The sequence below is a fragment of the Chamaea fasciata genome, unplaced genomic scaffold (genome assembly GCF_029207755.1).
Source record: "Chamaea fasciata isolate MVZ Bird 193981 ecotype frontalis unplaced genomic scaffold, bChaFas1.0.hap1 SCAF_25, whole genome shotgun sequence".
Lineage (NCBI taxonomy): Eukaryota > Metazoa > Chordata > Aves > Passeriformes > Sylviidae > Chamaea > Chamaea fasciata.
In genome coordinates this window covers 3389523-3414167 of record NW_027094110.1, presented here as the reverse complement: position 1 = coordinate 3414167, position 24645 = coordinate 3389523, and the positions used below count along the sequence as shown (strand labels likewise).

The window sequence follows — 24645 nt, the reverse complement described above, 5'->3', positions numbered from 1 at the left end:
CACCGCCTCCCCGGCCGGCGGCGCTACGCCGTTTGCGTAGCGAGCCCCAAGATGGCGGCGCGGTCGTCGTCGGCGGTGGCCGGAGCGCGGGCGGCGGCGGCGGCGCGGCCGGGAGCGAGGGCAGGGGTGAGGCGGGCGAAGGGCGGCAGCGCGTAGCGAGACCCACGAAGCCAGACCCAGAGAGAGACTGTCACGGGCAGGCGGTCACCCCGCTCCCCCCCACCGTCCTTCGCCGCCCGGCGGGTCCCGCCCGCCCCCGCCCCTCCGGGCCGCGCGTCCTCCGGCCCCGCCGCCCCCGGAGCGGAGGATGATGAAGCTCAAGTCCAACCAGACGCGCACCTACGACGGGGACGGCTACAAGAAGCGGGCGGCCTGCCTGTGCTTCCGCAGCGAGAGCGAGGAGGAGGTGAGGGCCGGGCCGGGGGCGAGGCCGGGCCCGGGACCCCCGAGCCGCCCGGGGTGCGGGGACTCGGTGCCGGCGGGGTTTTATTTTTAAGAGGCGTAATTCAGCGTCTCCGGGAGAGTTGGTGCTTCCCACTTGGTTACTGCTCTCCGCCGGAGCCGGGGAGATGCCCGGTGGGGCGGCGGGACGGGCTGAGGGCAGCGCGGGACGGGGTTTGGCAGCCCAGGGGCCCGACCACGCTGGCAGAACTTCAGTCCAGCACATCACATGAGATGGGAGAGGAAACCTGACCTTGGATTTATAAAAAGAAACTGGGATAAAAGGGGGACTGATGGAGTGCCAGAAGTTGCTGTCCAGAGAGCTTGGGAGGAAGTGGGAATTAAAGGTGGATTGGTGGGTTTGAGAGCGGCCGCGTTGCTAAGGGGCTGCTTTGTCCGGGAAGTTACAATGAGAAACTTCGCTCCGATGTGCGATTTCACACGAGTCTTTATTGACACCTCCTGAAGGTGGGCTCGGGGTGCTCAGGGCTGCAGGTCTGCGTTCTGCTGCTGCTGCTGGAGTCAGGCGTACGCACTCCGCTGCATTTGCTGTGCCCGAGTGGCTGTGCTAAAGTCTTTGTTCTCCTGATTATCATATTTGTAGCTACAGGATATCGGAAGGGAATGCAGACAGTTCACTGGAGGAAAAGCAATTAGCATACATCCAGTTATTATTTAACGTGAAGGAGGCTGCACAAGGCCTTTGTAGCTGTGCTGGCGTGATGAGGAGTGTCAGCATTTCAGCAGAAATGGTCTGAAATGACAGCGGTGTGTTTGGTGCAGCGTTCGGTGTAGCTGGTCCTTCCCACGGACTTCCAGGAAATTTATGGACTGAGCGTGAAGAAGAGCATCATTGTTTTGTGTGGTGATGCTGGGGGTGCTCAGCACGGGTTGGCTCGGGGCGTTGGAGTGCCCTGATGCCATTCTACACAATTAATGGGGCACTTCGCAGGCTTTTCCCGAGAGGTGGAGGCTTGGCCACATGTGACTGCAGTGTGGTTGAGGGTAAAAAAAGTACTTTTTAACAGGTGCTTGAGGCAATCAGCATGTGACTGGTTGTTTTATTTTAACACACCTCAGTCTGCAGTGTTGCCCAGGCTCCAGCTGATCCCTCCGGCCCGTGGGAGCTGGTGACAGATCCCTGATGGCGCTGGGGACACTGAGGTGTGTTAGTGACAGGTGTCAGAGCCCTCGCTGTGCTGGGACAGTGGCTGTGTGGCAGTGTCACAGTGCTGACCCAGGAGGTCGAAGGAGGAAAGTGAACTCGTTCCAGAAGCACGCTGGCGTGGGTTGGATGCTTCCAGCAGGCTCAGCTGTCAGGTTGGTGTAAGGCTGAGATTTAAAATCACTTTTGTGTCAGTTGTGTCTCTGCTGTGGTCACCACCTACAGTGGATAGAATTTAAGCTCCTTCAGGCTCTAGTTTCTAGGTAAGAGAAACAGATCTGTTCCTGGCACAGCTGGTGCTGTGCTGGTTGTGCCAGGTCATTTCCATGGGTCTGTGAGCTCTGGGGAGGTTTCTGTGTGCAGGGCAGTTCTGGGTGAGCTTTGTGTTGGCCCTGTGGTCGCTGTTGGTGGCCTCGTCCCTGAGCTCGCAGTGACAGCTGGCAGTGGCTGTGCTGCCCCGGGACAGCTCGGGGAAGGGCTGCAGTCCGGGCTGGGATGGGTTTCCCTGGGATGTGCCTGGGGTGGGTTTCCCTGGGATGTGCTGTGTGAGGAGCCCCCGCAGGGGTGAGGCAGGTTCTGATCTCGGAGCCTTTGGAGGGCTGTGGGGTACCTGAGAGCTGAACCCTGAGCTGAACCTGCATCCTCTGTTCCCACCTGTTCCAGCCCTGCTGCAGGAGCTGCCCTGCAAGGCCTTGTCACAAATATGCCTGGGAAAGTTCTTACCCAATCCCACGGAATTAACCCCACTGGGATGGACTCTGTGCCCAGATCCTGCACTTGGCCTTGGCTAAAAGACATTGAAGTTAAACTTGTGTCAATGAGTGAAATCAGCAAGCAGGACACCTTATTACTTTTCCTTTCTAATTATTTCTTGGGTTAATTCTCATTTGTTGGCTTTTAAATAAACTTTGAGGGAAGCTGACTGGTATCCACTCATTCCTGCTTGCACTTTTCTGATACCAAGCAAGGTGTTACCTGTACACATTTAACTACAGAATTTAAAATGGCTGTGAAAGATTTCTTGGTTTGCTCTTGGACAATAATACTTTTTAATGTTACTGACTGCTATTTTATTATTGATTGCTTCTATTTAAATGGAAATTGAGATCTCTTTAAAAGGTCTCTCCGGGGAAGGGAGAAAGAGCCAGAGCCAAAGTATGTACATTAAAGAGCTATTAAAAGCTTAGTGTTTGAAAAGAAGAGAGAAGAAAAGAAGCATGTTTTGATAAATAAATTAATCTTTCTCTATTAAAGTAGGATTTTTCCTAGGACTGGCTGTTTCTCATTACTGTTTCTTTTAAGTGCTTAAGAAATAGTAGAACTTTGCTCTTGTCTTTCTTCTTCATTTCCTGCTATGAATTCAAAAAACCTCTTTTTTCCCCCGTTTTTAACCCCTCATTAGTTCTTGAATCATAAAAGTTCGTCAATGGACAAGAAGAAATAAGAGAATTCTGTGTACACTTACAGGGGAGGCTACTTTCTTCTGTTTAGGTGTTTCCCCCTGACTCTTCGGTTCACTGATGTATTTTTCTTTGAAATCTTTGCAATCCCTGGTGATTGATAAAACACCATGTCCTTGGTTTGGTGTTACATTTGCAGAGAAAGAGTCTTAACAGAAAAATGCTTTTCTTCTTTTTTTAGTTTTTAAGTGATTTATTTTTTCCCTATGCTGCTGGAGGTCGCACATTGTCTCTGCATTGCATTTGGAGGCCGCTGCTTTTGGGCTTGAAAAAAAAGCTCTGGAACGTTTTTGGAAGACCAAACTTTGGCTGAAAAGATGCCTTTGTTATATATTGCTTTAAAAAGCAGCACAGGGAGAATTCATTTCAATTTGAATCTGAAATGGAGAAAAAAAAAGTGCATTTTTTGGGCATTGTGGAACCCTCCCCAAATTGTGTGTGGTTTCCCAAACCACGATCCACCTGCTTGGGCAGCGGGGAGAGCCGGGGCAGCAGCAGGATTCATTCAGAGAGTGGGAACAGACTTCAAAGCACCTTCTGGCAGCCAGACGCCAGGACTTTGCTATTCCCATCTTCCCACACGGACTGAACTCCCGGGATATTTGCAGAACTGTGGAAGGAGAGTGTGGAGAGGGAGAGCCCCCAAGTCTGTGGCACCTCTGGAGTCACTCACTGCGTTCATTCCTTGGGGCGTCCCTTCTCTCAGCATTGCCACCGGGGTGTTATTTTTACCTAACACACGTTTGGTTTTTTTGTGTGGACCGGCTGTTTCCATGAGGAAACATCCCAGAAATCACGCCTGAGTGTGCCCCAGCAGCTGGAGCCTTGCTCCGGGTGCTTTTTGTCAGGGATAAAGAGGCACCGTGGGTCCGCTGGGGCAGCGGCGGGTTTGAACATGCCCACATTGTGTCTGTGAAAGGACAAGCTGCTCGTTAACTACGGGCGTTTTTAAAGACTTTATTTTTATTTTTTTTTTTTTTGGAGAAAATGCCTCGGGAAGAATCTTTTCTAAGCGGTGAATGAAGCCTGAATGTAGCCGGGAGAAGAGAGGTTTCACCCAGGGGCCGGTGCCCTGGCACACGCCGAGCCCTCGGTGGTCACGGTGGTCACGGGGAGAGCTGGGCCGGGTGGCCCCTGGGAAAGCCATTGGAATGCAAACGAACCTTTTTTCTTTTTCCTTCTGGCCTCCCCTGGGCCGGTTTTACTCCAGCTGTGATGTAACACAGCAGAGCTGGGATTGGAACCCGCCGAGTGTGGTGGGGATCACGAGGTGCTCCTGGGCTGTCCCCTGTGCCTTGGCTCCGGTGTAGACCAATAACGGCTAAAACCACTCGGAGTGCCTCACTGTTGGGATGTCAGTGAGCCCAGCATCATGTGATCATCCTGCTTTCCACGGAACACAGCCTCAGAATCCCTGTTCTGATGGCTGGGCTTGGCTGTGTGCTCCCACCTGGTGCATAAAAGGGTTGTGGTTGAAGCCAAGTGAAGTTCTCCTGGTCTGTTGCAAACCTGTTACCACATCTCCAGGGGGATAGGGGCCAGCTTGGGAGTGGATCTCTTGCTTGTGCTTCTCCTGTCCCTTTCAGCCCTGTAGATTGTGTAGAATCTGTAGGTTGTGTTCTCCAAGAGCAGGAGCATGGATAAACCTCTGCAAAACCTTCATCTTAAAAAGTGTTTTGCCTTCTCACAAAAGCAGCTGTCACTAAACAATATTACAAGCAATTCCATGGTCTCTTGTACTTTCCCAAACAACAAAAGAATGAAAATCGTTAAATTTTCACTTCATTTACTGGAAGCTGGGCAAGCTGTTGTGAAACTGAAGAACTGAGTCAGTTTTGTTCGGCTGCAGCTCAGGGAAAAGTGATGACTGTGGAAGGAGGGTGTGCTCCGCCCTGGGTGTGTGGAGAAGGACCCAACAGTGGTGGCTGTGTCTGTTCTCTGCAGAACACTGCTTTGGGATCTCTTCTACCTCGCATCCATTTATTGCTTGCCTAGGAGCTGTTTTTCCTACCTTTTTCTCCTCTCCATGTGTGTTCTGTACCCTCCTCTTTTTAAAGAAAAAAAGCTTCATGCCCGGTTGCCTGACTTGGTTCATCTGAGCACTCTTCAGACAAACTCCTGCAGCGTGGAGACAGGTACCAGCTTTTGGGGGTGCACCCAGCAAGGATTGCTGCCAGGGGATCTTATCTTTCCTTTGATGGTCTCTCACAATCTGGAAGATCAACTCTTAGTTTCTTAGTTAAAAAAACAAAACAAAACACAAAAAAACCCCCAAGCATGCACTTGGAGTTGTCCATTCTCGTAAAATAAGGAGAGTTCTCCTGGTTTGCTTGGATAGTGCAAAATTAACAAACTCAGTTCTGCCTTATAAATAGCAAACACCCGTGTGGGAATGCTGTAGGTGACACCCAGTGGTTGGGAAGCAGGGCCTCTGTTTTCTTTGCTCGTTTTCAGCCCTGCTGAAGGACCGACTGCTCAGGCCAGTCAAAGATCTCTCAAATTTTGTGTCTGTTTGTTTCAGAATTCCTGTCTCTGCCACTGGATATTGCTCACTGACTCTTTGTTCTCAGAAATTTCACGTTAATCTGTGAAATTTGGAGGGATACAATTACCTGCTGGGTAGATTTTTGTTAGATCTTTCAGGGGTCACTTCTCCTCCTGCAAGTGACAGATATTGATGCTGTGTGTAGAATTAACTACTTACATTTGAGCAGCTTCCCAAGAGTCTGTGTGTGCTGTATTTCCTGAGTAGGGTGGCTAATCAGAACAGTGTGAAGGTGCTGACAGCCAGAGTCATTTGGGCTCTGTAAAAAGCCCAAATACCTATGTGTTGCTTTTTCCCTCCCTTACTCAAAAAAGCACTTTACAATCCAGCATTTCTCCTGAAGAAGGTGCGCCCTGACAAGTTGTGCAAGCACTGAGTGGTCACCAAACTGGTTTTGACAGGCAGAAATAGGTTCTGGGGTTTGGGGTCTCTCTCTGGGAGTGCCCCTTATCAACCCTCGGCTCCTGAAAGCAGCGGCTGCTGCTGCAGGCGGTTCAGCTGCTCCTGAAGCATGGGAAGGCATGTTGCAGATAATTTCTGTGGTTATCTGAACCATAATTTCACTGGAGGGGGAGGACTTGGGGTTGTGTTCTTCCCTGGTAGGAGCAGGCAGCGGCTCTGGAGTCGCAGGAGCGCTGCAGTAGCAGTAACAGGACCTGTGGAGCTCTGAAGCCAGAGCAGCAGCGCCGTGCACGGTGATTTATTATTGTTATTCTAACCAGCAGCCTAAAAACCAACAGAAATCTGCTGTATTTTTTCCTCTCTGGTTATAGGACTGTAGGTGCGATCCAAGCACTTGAAATGACTTGAACTTCTTCCAGTTCACCTCTTGCTCCCATTTCAAAACTTGTGCTTTGCTTTTGTCAAGTTTTCTAGCGCGAATCCCTTCCCTTTTGCTCGTCCTGCCGTGAATTTCCCACCTCCAGCTCCTGGATCCCGTGTTGTCGGTTAAATCCCATTATCCCAGGGAGCCTGGTACAGGTGCTCATGCAAAAATAACACTTGTCTAAGGAAACGTATCCTGTTGAGGAGCTGGAATGCTCCTGGCAGGACAGGCTGTTATGGGCAGGATTTCTGTGGCCGGTGAGAGGGTGAGAGCGTGTTGTGGTCCCAGCTGCTGACCCTGCCAGGTGCAGGGCCGGCTGTAGCCCTGCTGACCGCCGGCTGGACTCACTCCGACCATGTGCGAGCTCCAGAACGTGCCTGGAATAGCAAGAGGGTGGGAGAAGCCCTCCTGTAAGCCCTGTCGTGCGCCCTGGGGCCCTCCTGCCTTTGCAGTTTGGCAAAACACGTGATTTGTTGGGGAGTCCTCGAGGCTGCGTTGCTGCCGGGGAAATGAGATTAAATTTGCACAGCTTTGGTGACAGCAGTGTCCCCCTTCTCCCCTCTGCTCCTCCCGTTCTCACCCTTTGCTTGGTCGTAGGGTTTAAAGGTGGTTTGGTGTGGTCAAATGAACATCCCACTTTTGTCAGGTAGAAAAGCATTGCAGTACTGATCTTTGGGCATTGGGAGAATGTTTGTTAATTTTGAGTGAAGCACCCAAGGTGTTTGTTATGCTGGACACAGCGCCAGCTCTGGGATCTGCGCATGGGAGCACACTGATTTTAAACTGAAACTTTGAGACAAAGGCAGATTGAACAGCAAAAGCCTTGCAGTCAGCCATCTTCTCCTCCCAGCTCCTGCAGCCTCTGCGGCAGCGTTTCCTCGCAGGCTGTGCTCTGATAAATGATGCTGGAGTGGGAAATGAGGTGCAATGCCGGGAGAGTTGTGCTTCAGTCGCTGTGCAGATGATGTGATTTATGGCTTAATGTTGACAAAAAGCACGACAGTATTGATAGAGAGCATGTCAATATTGAGGGGAAGCCTGAAAATATTGAGGGGAAGCCTGTAAGGCAGTGCAGAGGCTGTGTCAGGAGGCAGCAGCTATGGATCAGCTGGCAGCAGGAGGCTGCTGGGCCAGACCCCGGATTTTAACATCTTGCCTGCTGTTCCCTGTGCTGGCTGCCAGCTTGCCAGGCCCTGGCTGGCACAGGTGGGCAGCACTGGCTTTTCCTGGAAGTCTGGAAGGTTCTCAGCTCATTTTCTACTCACACTGTGGCCCAGCTTCTCGCAGGGCTGTGGGCCTTTCTGTGTTCAAATGCTGCTGTGGAGCCTTTCGAGGAATCGTATTCCTTATGGTGTAGCCGCTCTTGTTTTATTTATGGGTGCTGAATGTTGTTTAAATCCACCACAGAGTGGAACAACCTGTGAATCTTTTCCTTCCCTGTTCCACAAATGGGGAGTTAATTCTCTGCCTGATCCTGGTTGCCCAGTTTTTGCTTTGCAGAACCCCATTATTCCTGTGAAAAAAAGACAGAAAACCCCCTCCATGTGGATAGAGCAGGTTTGTGTAGGTTGTTTTAAATTCAGTGTTCTGTATGGAGAATGCTCAGATTTATCCCGGGGACAAACTCTTTACCCCTTTTCCCATGGAACTCCTTATTCCACGTGGCTGGCTGGGCAGCCTTAGATGTCTTGGTGTGTTTCCTGTCTCCTCCAGGCGGGGTTAGTACTGCTCAGGTTTGTTTGGATTTGTTTGTTGCGTGCAGCTTTGAAGGTTCTTGCTATGAGGCTCTGCTTGAGCCCCTGCTGCACACTTCAAACTTGGCTTATTTTTCTAAACTTTCTCTTTTGTGGGGGATTGTGTGGGAGAGTTTCAGCAGGGCCACCTCCTGCCTTGCCAGAGAGGCTTGTGTTGCTCATTTCCCTGCTTTGAAATGACATAATTGTCTTTGAAATCCTGGAGAACACAACTTGGCCTTGTGACGTGTTACCTGCAAATGCTTTTCCAAAAAGTCTGCAAGACGTGGCTCCAAAATCCAACTCCAAAATCCCTGGCAGGCCAAGAGTCTCCGTAGCCATTTTAAACACAGTTGCCTGGCGAGGATAAAATGGAAATGTCTGACCTTCCTACGTGTTCTAGCCTGATTTAAAAACATAAGTAAATTTCGGTTTTATTTTTTGATGGCTGTTTAAATTCAATTAACTACTTTAGAACGTATTAAAATAAAAATTACTTATGTAATGAAGAAGTTAATGAGCTAAAAAGCCAACTGTACCCTGGGCTGGTCTACTGGAAGGTGGTAGGAAGTGGAATGAGATGGGCTTCAGGGTCCCTTTGAACCCAAACCTTTTTGGGATTCAGATGATCAACATGACAACTTTTCCCTTGGTCCCTCTGAATGCATTGCATGTATCAGAATCCAGGACTGGTGTTGGAAGTGTGGTTTTTGTTGGTTTTTTTTTTCCCAACACAGCAATGTCTCCCCTTCATTTGGAACTCAGCCCCTTTGTCTTGGGAGAGCTCATTGGTAGCAATATCCTGTTTGAAGTTGTTTTAAAAGAATGACCTTGTAGGGCTTGTTTCCTGCGCTCTCTTGATGGGATTTCCTTTTTATTAAACAGGAAATAGTCTGATTACATAAAAGTGTGAGAATGACAGGTTTTTCCTTCCCAGCAAGGGTTGTTCATGTTAATTCTATTCACAAAATGCTCAACTGCCAGAGCAGCTGAAGTTAATTTACTTTGCCTCAAACCATTGTTTACACCCAGAAGTTCCTCTTGGTGTGTTGCTGAGGCATTGTCTCAGCCCGAGCAGGTTTCCTGGAGCAATCTGTGTCCAGGGTTCCATAGCAGATCCTTGTTCTCACGCCTGGAAGGTGGCAGGAGTTCAGCGGTGTGAGATGTGCTGTGCTGAGTTTCAAAGATCTGGTTCTTGCAGCTTTTTTTTAGTATTTTTATGCTCTTTTTTTTTTCCCCCGCCTTGAGCTGGAGCTCTAAGTTGCAGTTGGAAGTGGCAGAGCTGGTGCTTCCTTACCTGGCAGCAAAGGTGGACTTGAAATGGCTGTTCCTGCTCTTTTAGCTTTGTCCTCAGAATCACCGACTGACCTGGAGTCAGGAATTGGAGTCCAAGCTCTTGTGGATGATGAGTGAGGATGGAGCAGAAGTCAAATACTGTGCAAGGAGGAGGCACAGTGGCAAACTGAGGTGGCTGGGGATGGCCTGGCAGGGACTGGCAACTGTCCCAAGGGCTCTGAGGATGAATGAAGTTTACATTCCCTATTTAGGCATGGCTTTCTGATGGTGTTTTACATGGACTGGATGCCTGGGGGAAAAGAATTCTGCCTTCCACTTGGAGAGGGCCAAACACTTGGGATGTCACTGTGAAGCGAGTGCTGCTCTGTCACAGCCTGGCCAGAGGATGGGGCAGACACCATCCCCCATGGAGCTGAGGTGGCCCATGCAGCTTCACTGCAGTTTCCAATATGAGTTTTGTTAGTTGGCAGATGAGAATTTTCAAGATAAAGCAACTGAAAAACCCTGGAAATCCTGTGCTTGTTTTTGTTTTGGAAGTTTTAATTTTGAGTTCTGTAGGTAGATTCCTTTGGGTAATTAGTGCAAATCTTTTCATATCCACATGGCAGATCACTGTTTCCCCAGTAAAGCCTGGGATTTCAGTGTAACTCCCAAATGTCTGACACTGTTACAGCTGGCCTGGAACCTAATTGGACTGGTATGTTGGAAAGTTTCTGGAGCAAGTCGCTTTGGCTCCGAGCTTTGTGCCAGTGAAATGATGAAGTACAGCAGGATGACTCTAATGAACGAGCTTTGTTTTGAGAGCTGGACAACAGTATTAGTGTTGTTTTAAGTTTCCATCTCTGCTCATGGATGTATTGCAAGTAGATTTAATAAGCACAGTGTCTCACTGTTCTTCGGGACAGTCTGCAGCCAGTTGAGAGTGTTAGTTAGAGTTTGTCTTCCTGGGAGGTGACAAATCAGAATCTGAACTTCTACAGAGCAGAATTACCCTGGAATAAAAAATACTGTTTCAAGAAAACCTGCCACAAAGCATGTGTATGGTGAATCCCTCCTGGGGAGAGGGTTGAACCATTTTTCTCAAGATGATTGAACCATGTTTCTCATTCACAAAAATCTGTCCTGTGCAGCCCTTTTCTAATGGGTTTTAATTTTAAATAGATTTAATATAGGCTTTTATTTTGCTTATATCTCACTGAAGAACCTCCTCTAAGCCAAAAGTAGCCAAGTGCTGGCTCCAGAGCTGAACTCCTCAGTGCCTCCTGCAAAAGAAGTGCCGAACAGTGGGGCTGAGAATCTGTGCTCAGACAATTGCACATAAATAGTGCAGTGGGAGTTCCTGGATGTGTACATGTTGTTAGTGACAGAACTGCAGGGACAGGCAAGGCCAAAGGCACCAGGATAATTAAATTCAGGTACTTCTGCAAAGAGTGGAGGTGCTGAGCAGCATCTGTGCATTTCTGTTGTTGCCTGAGGTGTATCCCGAGCCCTGAGGACCCTGCAGTGAGCTCACACTGTCAGTGCTGCTGTGTCCAGCGCTAAGGAGTGTTTTGGTGTGCAAGGACTTTTTCCTGCAATGCATCAGAGCAGGGAGAGGCAGTGGCTGAAGTAACACAGAGTGTGGGAGTGCCTGGTTGTCACTGCTCATGGAATTTCCACGGCTGTGGGGATGGGGCTGAGGGAAAAGCGAGCGGTGGCAAGGCCTCGCCTTGGGTGGGTCGTATCTGGGGGTGTGTGAGGCACGAAGACAATCTCTGCCCTTGGGCTGAGCTCTGAGGGGGAGCGCTGGGGGTGCCCCATCAGCTGTGCTCTGCTCTCCACAGGTGCTGCTGGTGAGCAGTAGTCGCCATCCGGACCGATGGATCGTCCCCGGGGGTGGCATGGAGCCCGAGGAGGAGCCCGGCGTGGCCGCCGTGCGCGAGGTCTGTGAGGAGGTGAGTGCCTTCACCCTGCCCTGTCAGCCTCTCTGGGTTTGTTTTCAGCACTCTTCCTTCTTCTCCGGAGGTGGAGAGGGAGACAGAGTCACTGGTGATATCCCCATCCCCTGTGGCAGAAAAAGAGAGTCTTGAATAAAGACAGCATGGGAATGTAATTAAACCTCTCAGTTGGAATGAACTTGTCCTTGCCTGGTACCTCTAACTGAAAGTAAAGTTCAGCTCTAGGCACTCAATATATATATAGTCTCTGCGTCATTTTCTCTGTCAGAGAACTTCAAAATTCAGCTGTACCTTTGTGGACCTGTCTACTACTTGGGTAGAAGGTAGAAATAAAACCTTTGGAGCCACTAAAACCACTGCAAACACAGGGATCTAAGTATGTTTTGGTTTAGAATACATAGTGAGGATTATGTGAAGAAGTGAAATAGGCCATAAGTTAGCAGCAGCAATTCCTAAAAGTGTGCATGGGCTGGTTGGTTTGTTTTCTTTTTTTTGCTTGAAGCTGTTTCAGGAAGAAGATCAAACAGCAGATCAAACACAGATCAATGGGCTGTAGAGGGAAGGCACATTTTTCTCTTAAAGCTGGCAGAACAATTTTTTTCTTCGTAAGAAGTGTAAAGGCAGCAAATGGCAGTTGACTGCAGTGTATGTAAAACACATCTTTAGAATTTGCATCTGAATATTAATCAGTTGGGGAGATGCTTAGGTTCAGAAACGATTGCATGATTATAGATGGAATGGCCAAGTAGGTTCACAGTTACATAAGGCAGGATTAAAAATGCTTTCAAGAGGGTTATAAATCTTTGGGCTCTGAGCAGAACAGAAAGCAAGAGCTAATTGATGGGACTTGGGAGGAAGCTTCTCCTCTAGCTGCTTTATTGAATTGTCTGGTATATGCAGGTTTCTTCCTGAATTATTTGGAAGTACCTGCTGCTGTCTAACAAAACTCTGAATATTCAGACTGTTGGACTAACCAAATGCGGCAGATCTCGAGTTGCGTGTTTCTCTTTGGATGTTTTTATAATCTAGCAGTTTATCAGAAAGAGATTATACAGTTTAAGTTTATTATTTTAAATAGGTCCCTCTAATACTGGGAATTGCTGCTTGCAAATTTTATTTCCAGCTCATAACCCAGCTCCTGCTTTTCCAGTAACTCGGCAACCTTTCAACTGCTTTACAAGCCAAAGTGAGGGTAACCAGAACAATAGAAATATTTTTAGCTGCAGCCTCCTGCTTTTCAGCCCAAGCATTATTAATAATGAAGTGATTTGCTACAGAAGTCCAGGGTTCATTCAGGAGGTGCAGAGCTTTGCCTCTCAACCCTTAAAATAAATGTGCAGGAGCACTCCTTGGGCGGGCAGCAGCGCCCTGAGAGCTCTTTCCATGACAGCGCTGGCTGGAAGGGAGCCCTGGCACGGCCCCGGCCGCGCAGGAACTGGTTTGGGCTGGCTGAGATAATCCACTCCTCGGCTGGTGTTCCCTGCTCACGTGGAGCGGTGCCCACTGCCACTGTAACCCAAGCCCTGGCAGCCTGGCAGGGGTGAGCTCTGCCCAGCGAGGCACCTCTGCCCGGCTGCTCCCAGCACGGAACGGCGGCAGCTCAGAACGCTGGGAGCACCTGGGAATCACCTGGGCACCCCCGGCTCACCTGGGCACCCCCAACTCACCTGGGCACCCCTGGCTCCCCTGGACACCCGCAGCCCTGGGCGGTGCAGGTGCAGGAGCTGACATGGAGCTGTCTGACATGAGTGCCCTGCTGCTGCCTGTGGTACTGGCAGAGCTTTAAGGATGTGAGGCCTTCCCCAGATGGGCTGTGCTCATGTGCTGCTGCTGAGGATCTACAAACACAGAATTATCCTCCACATCCCCGGCCTCACACTCCAGGAGATATTTGTTTCCTGCAGGGGGATGTTGTTGGAGCACAATAGGAGTGTTGGGGAAGACAGGAGCACCCACTTTCCCAGTTAATTCTGTTGGTTTGGCAGGAAGCGTTTCAGGAGGCTGCTGGGAGCCCTTGCTCTCCCTTCCATGCGGATCCAGGTGTTTTGGGGTTGGTTGGAGCTGAGGCTGATTTCTGAGTAGGTTTAAGGTCTTTGCTTCTCTCCTGAGACAGCCACTCGTGGGGACACAGGTTAGCTGAGCAGTTCCAGTTTGTTGCTCGAGGTGGGAGAGGCAAAATCCAGTTTCCCCCAAGTCAATGAGCAGTGCTGCTCAAGGGTGTGGGAGAAATGTGTGGGGTTTCTTTCCTGGACTTTGGTATGCCTTTTCCAACTTTTCATAAGAGCCAGTTGGAAGAGCTGTAAGAACTTGTGACCCTTCCTGTTGCTTGTGGCTTTTGAGGATGACAATAGGCTGTCTCTTCTCAATTAATTCTCTTTTGCATAGTGTGCATTTTTTTTTTTCCAAAACATGCTTCCCAAAACGAACATTTTAACTTCTGCATTCACTGTTTTAATTTTACTGTGGATGTGTTTGAGTTTATCCATGTTACTGCTGGAATAATTGTCACCTAAAGTTACCCAACTTTTCCCTCTTTATGTTCCAAAAATGAAATGTTGATTCTGAGTGAAGGCTGTGATCCCTCTGTCCCAGTTTGAGTTCAAGTCCTTGTCCTAGTTTGAAGTAGTCCTTATCTATATTAGTCTGTACCAGCACAAGTATTAAAGTAGACAGGTACCAACACTTGTCATGCTTCCTATTGTCTGCAGGAAATTGGAAGTGACTGGAATTGTTGGGCATTGTTTGTGCAGAGTGACAGCAGACACACAGCAGCTCTGGGTCAGAGCAGCCTCGTCAGAGTCAACCCTCTTATTTCTGACAGGTTGCTGAGAAGTGCTGTAGTCAGTCTTACAGAGCTGGGAACTCCACGTGTGTTCTGAAGTTCACCTTGTTGGAAGGTGTGTGCCCTTTTCAAACAGGTCTTGGTGCTCATGGTGTGTGTTCTTTGCTTAGGAATAAGGGGGTTTTATGGGTGTGAGCAACTGGTGAACATCATGGTTTAGAAATAGATGCCTTAAACTTATTATAGAGTGACATTGAAAAAAGCCTCCACATTCATCTGTGAAACTCAGCACCAGTTCATTTTTCACTTAGAGCATTCTTCACATCCTGACCTTTAAATACTTAGTAAATGTCAAATTTTGTAACACTGCAGGAGTGGTAGTTGTGATTTCTTCATGGGAGTCAAAAGCCAGGTAAACTGTGCTTGATCTGTGATCAAACAGGCAGTTGGTGCCAATATCAGGAGTAGTCCATCATGGCAGTGCTTTGATCTGGTTGCTGGAACGGTTTTTTCCCCTCTTCTAAGCATGCTTTATAGATAATCTTCCCTGTTTCATGTATTTTGTTAGTGATTTAGAACACAGATATTGATATCTTTCAGTGCTAAAATAGGAAGATTGTTTAAAAGTACTGCAGGGCCCACAGATGAATGATGAGATAATGGCCTTGAACTCCTCCTAGCTGGTCATACCCAGTGCAAGTGGCTCAAAGTCACTGTCCCTTCCCCTGTGTACTCAGACTTCACAAAAACGAGTGCATTGTCTGAACGTTCTTCCTTCTGACATGGAATTTCATTTCTATTTCACAAGTGTAGAAGCAAATAAAGGTGTCACGCACTACAGAATTAGATGAATGAGTCTGACCCTCTCAGAGACAGCAGAGTTTGCCCAACTGGCCTGGAATCAGCATCCTTCAAACGTGTCCACAGCCCTCCTGGGTGGGATTTGCACCTTCACTAATGCAGGTCTTAGAGCAAAGATTTGGGTGTTCCACCACAGTCCTCTTGCCCAGCAGTAATCTGTAGTAGATGCAGGCTTTGAGCCTAATAGAGCAAAGTAAAATAGCTGAAATTCCAACCCACATTTTCCTTAGCTCAGATGGAAGGAAATAAAAGCTGTCCCAAGGAACAGATGGTGTTGCTGCAGGCTGCTTTTTGCATCTGACCCCAACTTATTTTCAGCTTTGAAACCTGAACCTGCTGTTCTTGGATGCCTTCAGTAATTTTTCTTTATTAAAACAAGTTGTTCCGTGAGCAGCAGAACTAGTAAAGCTTCATTTCCTCCGGGTTTTTGTTCCTTGTCCTGAGCTCCCAGCCCACCCCTCTGGGTGCAGTGGGGATTTGGAGTGTGTGCTGGGCAGGCAGCTGGCTCTGGCAGTGTCTGTGGCTGATGTGCTCTTGCCAAAACTGCCTTTTCCTCCTCCCCTGGACCCTGGATGCTGATTTAGATCAGCAGAGCAGGGAAAAAGCTCATTTTGCCAGCTCTGCGTGTCCTCTCATACCTGAGTATGCCTCTCCCAGGGAATCCTGTTGTGTGATTGCCTTGCCTTGTTTCTACACCTGCACCTGGAACAGTTGGTGCTGCTGCTCTCCTACCCCTGCTAATGAGTTCAGGAGCATCCTCCTAAGATTCTCCATGTACTTTGAGGATTGCAGCACTTAGAGGGGCACAAAATCAATTGTGCTGCCTCTGCCTCACTCACTGTTCTGGCCCAGGAGGGCACAGCATTCTCAATTCGTTTATTATCGAGGAGAAAATTCCTGAGTCATCTACTGCAAATTAAGATTTAGACCCTGCTGCAGTCTTGGGTGAGCCTGGGACTATGCTTTAACTCTTCAAGAAAATTTTCGTGGCCCATATGAAAGGAAGAGATGAGGAGCTTGCCCAGAGAGGAGCCTGGCAGTTCTCTTGCTGATTAGCAAGCTTGACTTGTTAGTAATAACAGCTTTAGGTTAATTTCTCAGGTATCTTGGGCAACTTTTATGTTAGAAATTTATGCGAGACTGTGAATTCCACTCACATGCTCGTTTGTTCCATTGTACAGAGACCAGCTCTCTGTTGGTGTGGGAATTTAGTGCTCTATCAAAAACAGGTGTATGACAATCCTGTTGGTGTTGGGTGTCCTGTATGTTGTCTTCAAAATCCAGTGTGCCTGGAAAATGGGCTGAGAGAGGCACTGGCCCCCAGGAGCAGTGGCTGATGTGTTTTGCTGGCTTTGGTAAGAACTTGCTTTATAAAATCAACCCCTTTTTTTTTTTTTTTTTTTTTTTTAAAACCAAACCATTCTTTTGTGTCGCCATTTACAACTGCACAGGAGAAGTTTGTGCGTGAAGCAAAGCTTAAGAGCTTTCTCCAGTTGTCTGATGATAATTCAACATGATTTTTCTACAAGACATGTTTGTCTCAGCCTCATTTTTTGTGCCTTTTTGGGCAAATGAGACCAGGCAGGACAGAGCAGGAGGATCCTGGTTTGCAGACAGCGTTATTTCCATTGCTTCTCTTTACCAGCACAGAAGGAAGGGCTCCTCACCTTCCTCTGCTACTTCCAGCACAGTTCTGGAGCTGGGATAAACTGCCTGGGAGGCTGCTTGAGCAGAATTCATCCTTCGTCTCCAGGCTGGCCAGTTGCCTGGAGATAAATTTATTTCTATTGAGACTTGAGAGTTCACTAAACCACCACAACAAAAGCCCTGGCTTCTGATTCAGTGCCTACAGGTAGAGAGAGCAGAAATTCAACGACCTTTTCCAGGATCCAGTGAAGCATTGGCTTAAGCCAGTTATTTTCCTGAAATATTTGATAATGCTTCACCTTTTAATGCATTCCTGTCCATATGTTGTGAAGGTGGAAGCCTCCAGTTCCTCCCTGTGTTACTGCTGCCTGTTGAACACGGCTTCACCAAAAATAAACCCCAGTGCTGAAGGAGTTCCTTGAGGGAAATGCATTTGAAGCATTTGCATTCCAGATGCCTTGGGAGAAGGCTGAGCCCAGGTCAGCGGGGTTGGCAGAGGAGGTGGAATAGCAAAGGTCAGGCGGGCTCTGCCCGGCCCGTCCTGCGCACGCGGCACCGACCTTCCTGGAATTGCTGCTCCTTCGTGGAGCTGCCTCTCACTCCAGAAATAGCCCCCGGAGTCACAGGCAGCGAGGCACCTCTGGGCAGAGCAGGATGTCACAGGTACTGGTGAGACAATAAAGCTTGCGTCCAAAAATGAAATGGAAGATTCAGTTGGTTCGCTTCCTAGAAACGGAGCTCAGTGAGTGTGTTACCGAAAGGATTTATAGATTTCTGTGACTGCTTGTAGTGAGGGAGCACCAAACCCTTTGCTCCTGGGGCAGTTCCACATCAGCACCCTGTGGAAGCACGAGTGAGGTGTGCCCTGGCTGGATTGTTTGGTACCTGTTCATGCAGTAAGGCTGGAACTTAACCAGGAAAATTGTCTCATTAAAGAAAGTTCTTCCTTTCTGACAGCACGAGACTGTGCAGCAGCCAGTCAGTAGGACAGAGAATTTGTCATATCATTAATGTGACTCAAACATCTTAAAAAAAAAAAAAGAAAAAGAGAAGCCTGGCATAATCAGATCTCTGTATCTCATCTGCAAGAGGCACAATTTCCCTGGGCTGCTCATGGGATGTGTTCCAGCTGCCGGAGACTGAGCCGACTCTACCTCCCAGTTGTGGCTGGGTTGTGTGCCAGGCTGTGTGGGTTGGTTCAGACCTGTTAAATCATGGAGCAAGATCTCATCTTGTCTGTAGCACTTGAGTTCCAGCCATTTACAGTCATAAAACAGAGGGAATATAAAGCAAGGGCAGGAGAGTGGGCTGGGATTTTACACGGAGAGCTGAGGAGGGTGGGGAGGGAGCCAGCAAGAGAGGTACCAGAAGGGACACTAAATGTGATGGAGTGGTACATCCTCAATAGTTTTCAAACAGAAAAAGCTGTTGCTTAGATATCTTGATTTGTGTCGCTGCTTGATTCAAGAGCTTTATTTCAGTGTGCCTCTGCCCTTTCTGTTTTATCCAAAGCCCTCTTGTTCCTGCTGCCAGGGCCACTTCACGGCATTTTGTGTTTGTATTGGCTGGTTTCAGGTGTGTGCAGGACACCCCTGAAATACCTGAAAGCTGTCACTTACATTCCTGGAGTGTAAATGAATGTCTTATACATACTTTTTTTCCTTAAACTCTGATTTTGAAGGGGTAGAACTGCGAAACCCCAAAGCCAAAGTTTTCTCTGCTCAGGCTGTAATAACCTGCAGAGGAGATTCTGGTCACGAGGACTGTATTGGTATGCAAGGAGTGACTCCTCAAATATTTCTCCTTCCTCCAGATTGAATGCAAAATTGTTTGAATGTAGGAAAACAAGAAAAAAAAAAACCCTGGGAATGCTTGGATGTTGAGTGCTCAGGATACGTTTCTGTCTTTTGCCTTGTGACTGTGTTGGTTTAAGACAAAGCAGAATTTTGGAGCGTTTGCTTCCTGTCCTAAAGGAACTGGTCCTGCACAACAAGTAGGAAACACGTACTGAGCTGTTGTTAAAGCATGTTTCTTTTCTCTTTGAACTTCCCTAGGCTGGAGTGAAAGGGACGTTAGGAAGATTAGTGGGAATTTTTGAGGTAAGTTTCAGATGTGGGTGCTGTGAAATTTGGTTGCAAAAAATCATCTTGGAATAACAATGGCTCTGCAGGGTTGTGGAGTGAGCGGGTGCTGCTGGTTTGGTGCAAACTTCAAAGTCCCTGGTAAATAAAAACACACCCGCACAGCAATTCTGATCTTTGCAATGGGCACTTCATTGAGATCACTGGGGATAACTGATGTGGGTGAATATTCTTGGTGCTGCCAAAAGCTGGGGAGTGGGGTCCCCCATTCATTTTTAGCACTCACAGCCACACCTGGCACAGTTGGCAGGTACCAGACACGGCTCTTCTTGCTGTTGTTCTGTCACTGACTCCTTCAAACTCACGTGAAACAGGTCAAAACCTTCCCAGCTGAGGAACTGATTTGTAAGGACATCAGTCCACAAACCACTGCTCCACAGATCAGGAACTACACTTTTGGGTGTCCCTATTAACACTTTCAGACCTCTCTGATTAAAACCCAACAGTTTTTAGTAGCTAAGAATGAGTTGTGCTGTGGGAGGAGCTGCACCCATGGGGTGCAGCTTGCATCTTGCAGTGACCCAGTGCCCTCCTGCCTAAAAAGGTTTGTTGTTGCTGTTGGTTGGTTGTTACTCTGTCCCCTTTACCTTCCAGAACCGGGACAGGAAGCACAGGACATATGTTTACGTACTCATCGTCACCGAGGTGTTGGAGGACTGGGAGGACTCCGTCAATATTGGTAAGTTTGGTGTTTGCTGCATTAACTGATGGAAACAAATCACAAGTCAGCTCAGCATTCCCTTGGAGTCTGTGTGAGTGTCATTGGGAAAAGTTGCAGTGGTGTGTCCTTTGGTTGCTTGGGAAAAAAACGGTGGTGAAATTGTTGTGTTTGTCACCTCTCTGGTCCAGGAGAAGCCAACTAAGTGTCCAGCTGCCTCTGTAGCAATTTTGTGTTTAATTCTTGCACTGGAAGGTACCAAGCAAAGAGCATGAAGAGCTGTCCTGTCTGACACTAGAGGAAATACATGTGGGCAGTGTGTGTTAATCATTCCCTGTTATCTTTGAAATCTTTGTGTTTGGATTCCCAAATGGAAATGAACCTAAATTGGATTCCCAAATGCAAATGAACCTGTTGTTGCCACCAGGTTTGTGATGGCACTGCAGCAATGGAATGTGACTCTCCTCATGCTCTTTATGGAAAGAGTAAGGACTGAGAGCTGTCCACAGCAAACAGAAGTCCACTTGCAAACTGATGGAAATTGGGTGGTGCTTGGTGTGTGTGTTGTGAATTGTTGTAAAATGACCATCTGGCTTGAATAGAAATTGCAGAAATAGCAAAATGATGGGGTTTTTAAATTAAGAAATGCAAGACAGGGGATGTACTGCCCTAAACAAACACCTGTCCCTGGGGATGGGGAGCTATCAGTGTGGGGTTGGAGGGGGAGGCCCTTGAGATCAGAGAACATCATTCTGTTGCATCAAGTGCTTTCTCTCTTTGCCCCCAGGAAGGAAAAGGGAATGGTTTAAAATAGAGGATGCCATAAAAGTTCTGCAGTATCATAAACCAGTGCAGGCCTCGTATTTTGAGACCTTGAGGCAAGGCTGTCTGGCCAACAACGGCACCCCGGTGATGAGCACGCCGTACTCCGAGAGCTCCGTGTCCGACATCAGATGACTGACGACGTCCCTGCGAGAGCAATTCCCAAAAGCAGACTGAGACCTGGATTTCCCTCCCCTCCCCGTTTCCATGCCTCCTCCCTCATGCCAGGCATGGGCAGCCGCCTGGGGCAGAGCAAGTGTTCAGAGCGCTGCGATTTAGTGCAAGGTGGGATGATTTGTTGGTTGGTTTTGGTTTTTTTGGTTGGCATTTTTTGCTCTTTTTTTTTGTTTTTTTTTTTTTTGTTTTGTTTTGTTTTGTTTCTGGATCTGTATTTTGTAAAATACATTTTGTGCATGAAGTGCCCCGTTCCTGGTACTCCGCTCCACGGCCTGGAGGCTGCCAGCCCTGCCTCTGCCTTGTGCTCTGAAGTGTCCCAAGTGTCCCCTTTGTGTCACCCCAGCCAGAGCCACTTTTTTTTTTTTTTTTTTTTTTTTAATTAAAAGACTTCCAATGTGAGATCAGCTCTTCAAGTCTTAGTCTGTACTGTAAGGTGCTGCTCAGACCCGTGTGGGGATCACTCGCAGCACATCTGTATAAACTTTTTTTTTTTAGATGGAGGATCTAACATTTTAATTTTGCAGGATTTTTTTTTTTTTTTTAATCCTGGTCTGCTTCTGAAAGGAAGGGTTCATAATTAATCTGTTTGCCTTTCATTCTGTTTTTTAAAAACACACGTTCTGTGACAGTGCTAGTGGCTGGGCCAGTTTACTCCCCATCCAGTATCTCCCGATTTAGTGCAGTGACACTTGAAGTTGAGGGCAGAGTTCAGATCACCTGCAGACATCCCTGCGGCTTCTCCGACAGCTCCCGCCGATGTTTTCTGCGTTTCCCTGCGAGCGGAGCTGCTCTGGAACCGCTGGCCAAAACCAAACAGCCTCGGCAGCGCCCGGATGGCGGCGGGCATCGGGGGCGCAGGGGGGACGGACAAACTGGGATGTTTGTCGGACAGACAAACTGCAGTGCGGCTCACCAACGCTGTCCCCCGCTCCCGCCGCGTCCTGCTCGTGTCTCTCTCGTCCACATGCCTTACGCCGTGCTGAACCGGACACTGGGGGTTTGTGCTGGAGCGTCGGAGCGCGCTCGCCGAGAGGAGAAGCCCTCGGGGGGGGAGAATTCAGGTGTTCAGTCTCTTGTCCCGTGGTTCTGCAGCACTTACGGTGGCACCGCGGAGCGTGCTCGGAGTGTGCCCTCCGAGAAAGGTACAGCTGCCTCCTGCAGGCGGCATTCCCGGGGGAGCAGCACAGGAGAGCTCCCCGATGCGTTGGCACACTTTCAACACGGGGGTTTGTTGTTTTATTGCTGTAAGTTTCATGCTGTCTTGATTTGCCAACAGTGTTGTCTAGTTGGGAAATAAAATGGGAAGGGTTGGGGTTGGGGGGGGGGTGGGTTGGGACAGGTACAAGTTTTGGGAGGGGCATTAATTAATCCCTGGCTTGGGACAAGAAGTGGTTGCTGAGTTCAGTAACTTCTCCTTTGTCAGAGCAGAGCCAAGATGTGAAATTAAATCCGCAGTACTTTTTTTTTTTTCCTTTTTTTTTTTTTTCCCTGCTCTTTATTTAACAAAAAAATATTCTAATAAACACTCACTGTTCCGGAGTTTTCTCTCTTCCTGAGAAGCGCTTACAATATGAAAATCTGATAGAAATATCCATGGAGCCTGGGACAAGGGGGAATGGTATCCTTGCTGGTTTGGCAAGAAGCTGTTCATTTTAAGATCCTCTTCTGTTCCTTTCCTTGTTCTCCCTGCTTTCATCGGTGTGGAGTAGCAAGGCCAAAAGCAGTGCCAGTGATCGCTGACATGGAAAACCACGCGTAAGGAACAGCCCATTATTCAACGAGTAGCTCAAACCCAAGCGTCTGGAATTGAGCCCAAATTACACCAGTTCAGCTCACTTCAACTTAGAGACGAATGTACAATCCTTTACACTATGTGCTGGTCAGCCTGAACCAAACTCTCAAAAGGGCTTGAATATTCTGTCTGGAAGTGTCCAAGAAATTCCCAGAGTCGCTGTCCCCGCGCCCTGCGAGGCACCTGACACAGCCATCTACTGCCTTCAACGAGTCTTGGTCTCTACTGTACAGATTAGTATGTTGGAAATGCTTTGCAACAAAACAGCTGGTACTCCTGAAAGAGTAACTGCACTTTTAATATCAGCAGCATGCACATTTTTGTTTTTAAACTAAAAATGTTTTTACAGGGCTGTTAAACTGACAATTTAGGGTAGAATATTGTTAATGACTTGCTAATGGCTTATTTGTTTGGGTCAGAAAAAATAAATTGTGCCAAGAAAGTGTTTTAATGTGGCATGGATTGATGCTGTTACCAAGGAGTGGCTGATGTTATGCCTTGTAACTGGAAATGGCTCCTGGGGCAGGAATAGCCTTGATTGAAGAGATGCAGATTTCACACCAGGCCTGAGCCCTGTGCTCCCTGAACCTCTCCCTGCACCACACAATTCCCATCTTCCTCAGCATCTGAGGTTCTCTCTAGGGCTGGTACAGCTGCACCCCCAGCAGTTGGAGTGGTTTTATCTAAACTGGTGTTAATTGGTTTGGGACTGACCGTCGCCCCGTCTGTGTGAGGCACAGGGGAGCTGCTGGGAGGGTGGCTCTGGTTCTGCAGCCCTGATGGTGCTGCTTGGTCTCCGTGCTGGGACCACTGTCCTGAGCGTGCTGGATCCCAAGGGATGAGCCTGGGGCTCCCAGCTGTGCTAAAACTGGTGGTGTTCCGAGCTGGTAGTGTTGGATAGTGGGATTCTTACCTCGACTGGCCTGGCCCTTACGTGGAACATCACTCTGTGTCTCAGCATGCCGTGGGAGCAGTTCTTGGCTGGCTCTGCCTGGCTGTACTGTCTGGGAGCTGGGTGTAACAGAGGGTGTCCCCAGACAGCCAGCAAGGTGCATTGGCAGGTCTTGAGCGCTGGTTTGGGGTGTGAGCGAGGTGCAGGTGAGGAGGGGCTGCTCCTCTTCATCACCTCTGGGCCGTGGGGGTCCCTCTGCAGCTCCTTAGAGGCACAGCGATGTCACTAATGGGGTCCCTTCTTCCCTTGCCACTTTCCATTCCTGTGATGGTCCAAGGGCACCCCACTCTTGGTACACCAGCGAGGGGCAGGGAACTCTGCGCCAGTTTGGTGACACCAGCATGGGAGCAGGAGAAAAGGAAGACACCCCTGGAGTACCCATGTGTCCAGGTGCTGCTCGGTTCTTTCAGCAGAAATTGTCAGATCCCAAACCTCTGTGATGGTCTTACACGATGTGTAAGGCAGGTGGACATCCCTCTGCAGAGAGAGCTGAGTGCAAGGAAACCCAGCAGAGCTGGAATTGTGTGGCTCTGGCTTTGCGGAGTCTCTCCTAGACAAGGATTTCTTGTGGTGGAGAAGGGATTTTGGTTCTTTGGTTACCGGCAGCTTGGAGATGGCGTGTGGCAGGACCCTCACAGCACCTTGACTGAGGTGGTTGTTGTTGGGCAGGTTTGGGTTTCAGATGTGGCTCTGCTCTCGCTGAGGTTGTTCAAAGGCACGTTTCAGAGGGAGGAGCCCTTTTGCAGTTCAGAGTGGTGAATCCCAGGTGGGGATTGGGATTTCCCCTGCTGTGTGGTGGGTGCTGTCTGGCTGGGCCACTGCTGGGCCTGGGAGGTGCTGCCTTTTCCTGGGAGAGAAGATTGAAAGCAGGGAGGGGTTTTTTCCATTCTCCCTGAAATCTGGAATTCAGTGATGTTAGAAGTACCTCTGGTGGCTTCCCAAAGATGGATTGTTTGAGTGGTTTGTTGGAACCTCAGTGTCACAGCTGTGCCTCTCCCTGTCTCAGGGCAGCGTTGCCACTTCCCAGCAGCGCTGGCCGAGCTGTCCGTGCTCCGTGTGGTCTGCACACCCCAGCTCAGAACTGCCCTGGCACTGGGAATTCTGAGTCTTTGGCATTCACCTCTCCACGTACAGCATTAGGCAGAACATTCCCTAGAGGTGGAGTTAACATGTGCAAACTAAAAAGATTTTTTTCAAATTGAAAAACGCTTTAAACTTTGGGCTGTAAAACCTCCCCAGGACCAAGGCAGTGGCAGCAGGGAGGGGACATGGTGACAGTTTCCTCGGGTAGGTTTGCTTCCAGCTTAGTCAGGTGGGTTTGTTCTGGGAATAGAAGAGGGCAGAGCCTGAGGGCTGCATGTCAGGGTCACCCAGCTGTGGGTGTTGGAGAGGCAGCACCCAAACCTGCTG

General features: G+C 48.8%; 1 protein-coding gene across 1 annotated transcript; it reads left to right on the top strand.

Annotated features, from left to right (window-relative positions):
- The first annotated feature begins 34 nt into the window (after positions 1 to 34).
- NUDT3 (nudix hydrolase 3) lies at positions 35 to 22030 on the top strand. The gene is made up of 5 exons (XM_066204035.1): positions 35 to 406; positions 11290 to 11400; positions 18748 to 18792; positions 19429 to 19513; positions 20280 to 22030. The coding sequence occupies exons 1-5, from the start codon at positions 308 to 310 to the stop codon at positions 20447 to 20449; spliced, it is 510 nt and encodes a 169-aa protein (XP_066060132.1). The 5' UTR covers positions 35 to 307; the 3' UTR covers positions 20450 to 22030.
- The last annotated feature ends 2615 nt before the right edge of the window (positions 22031 to 24645 follow it).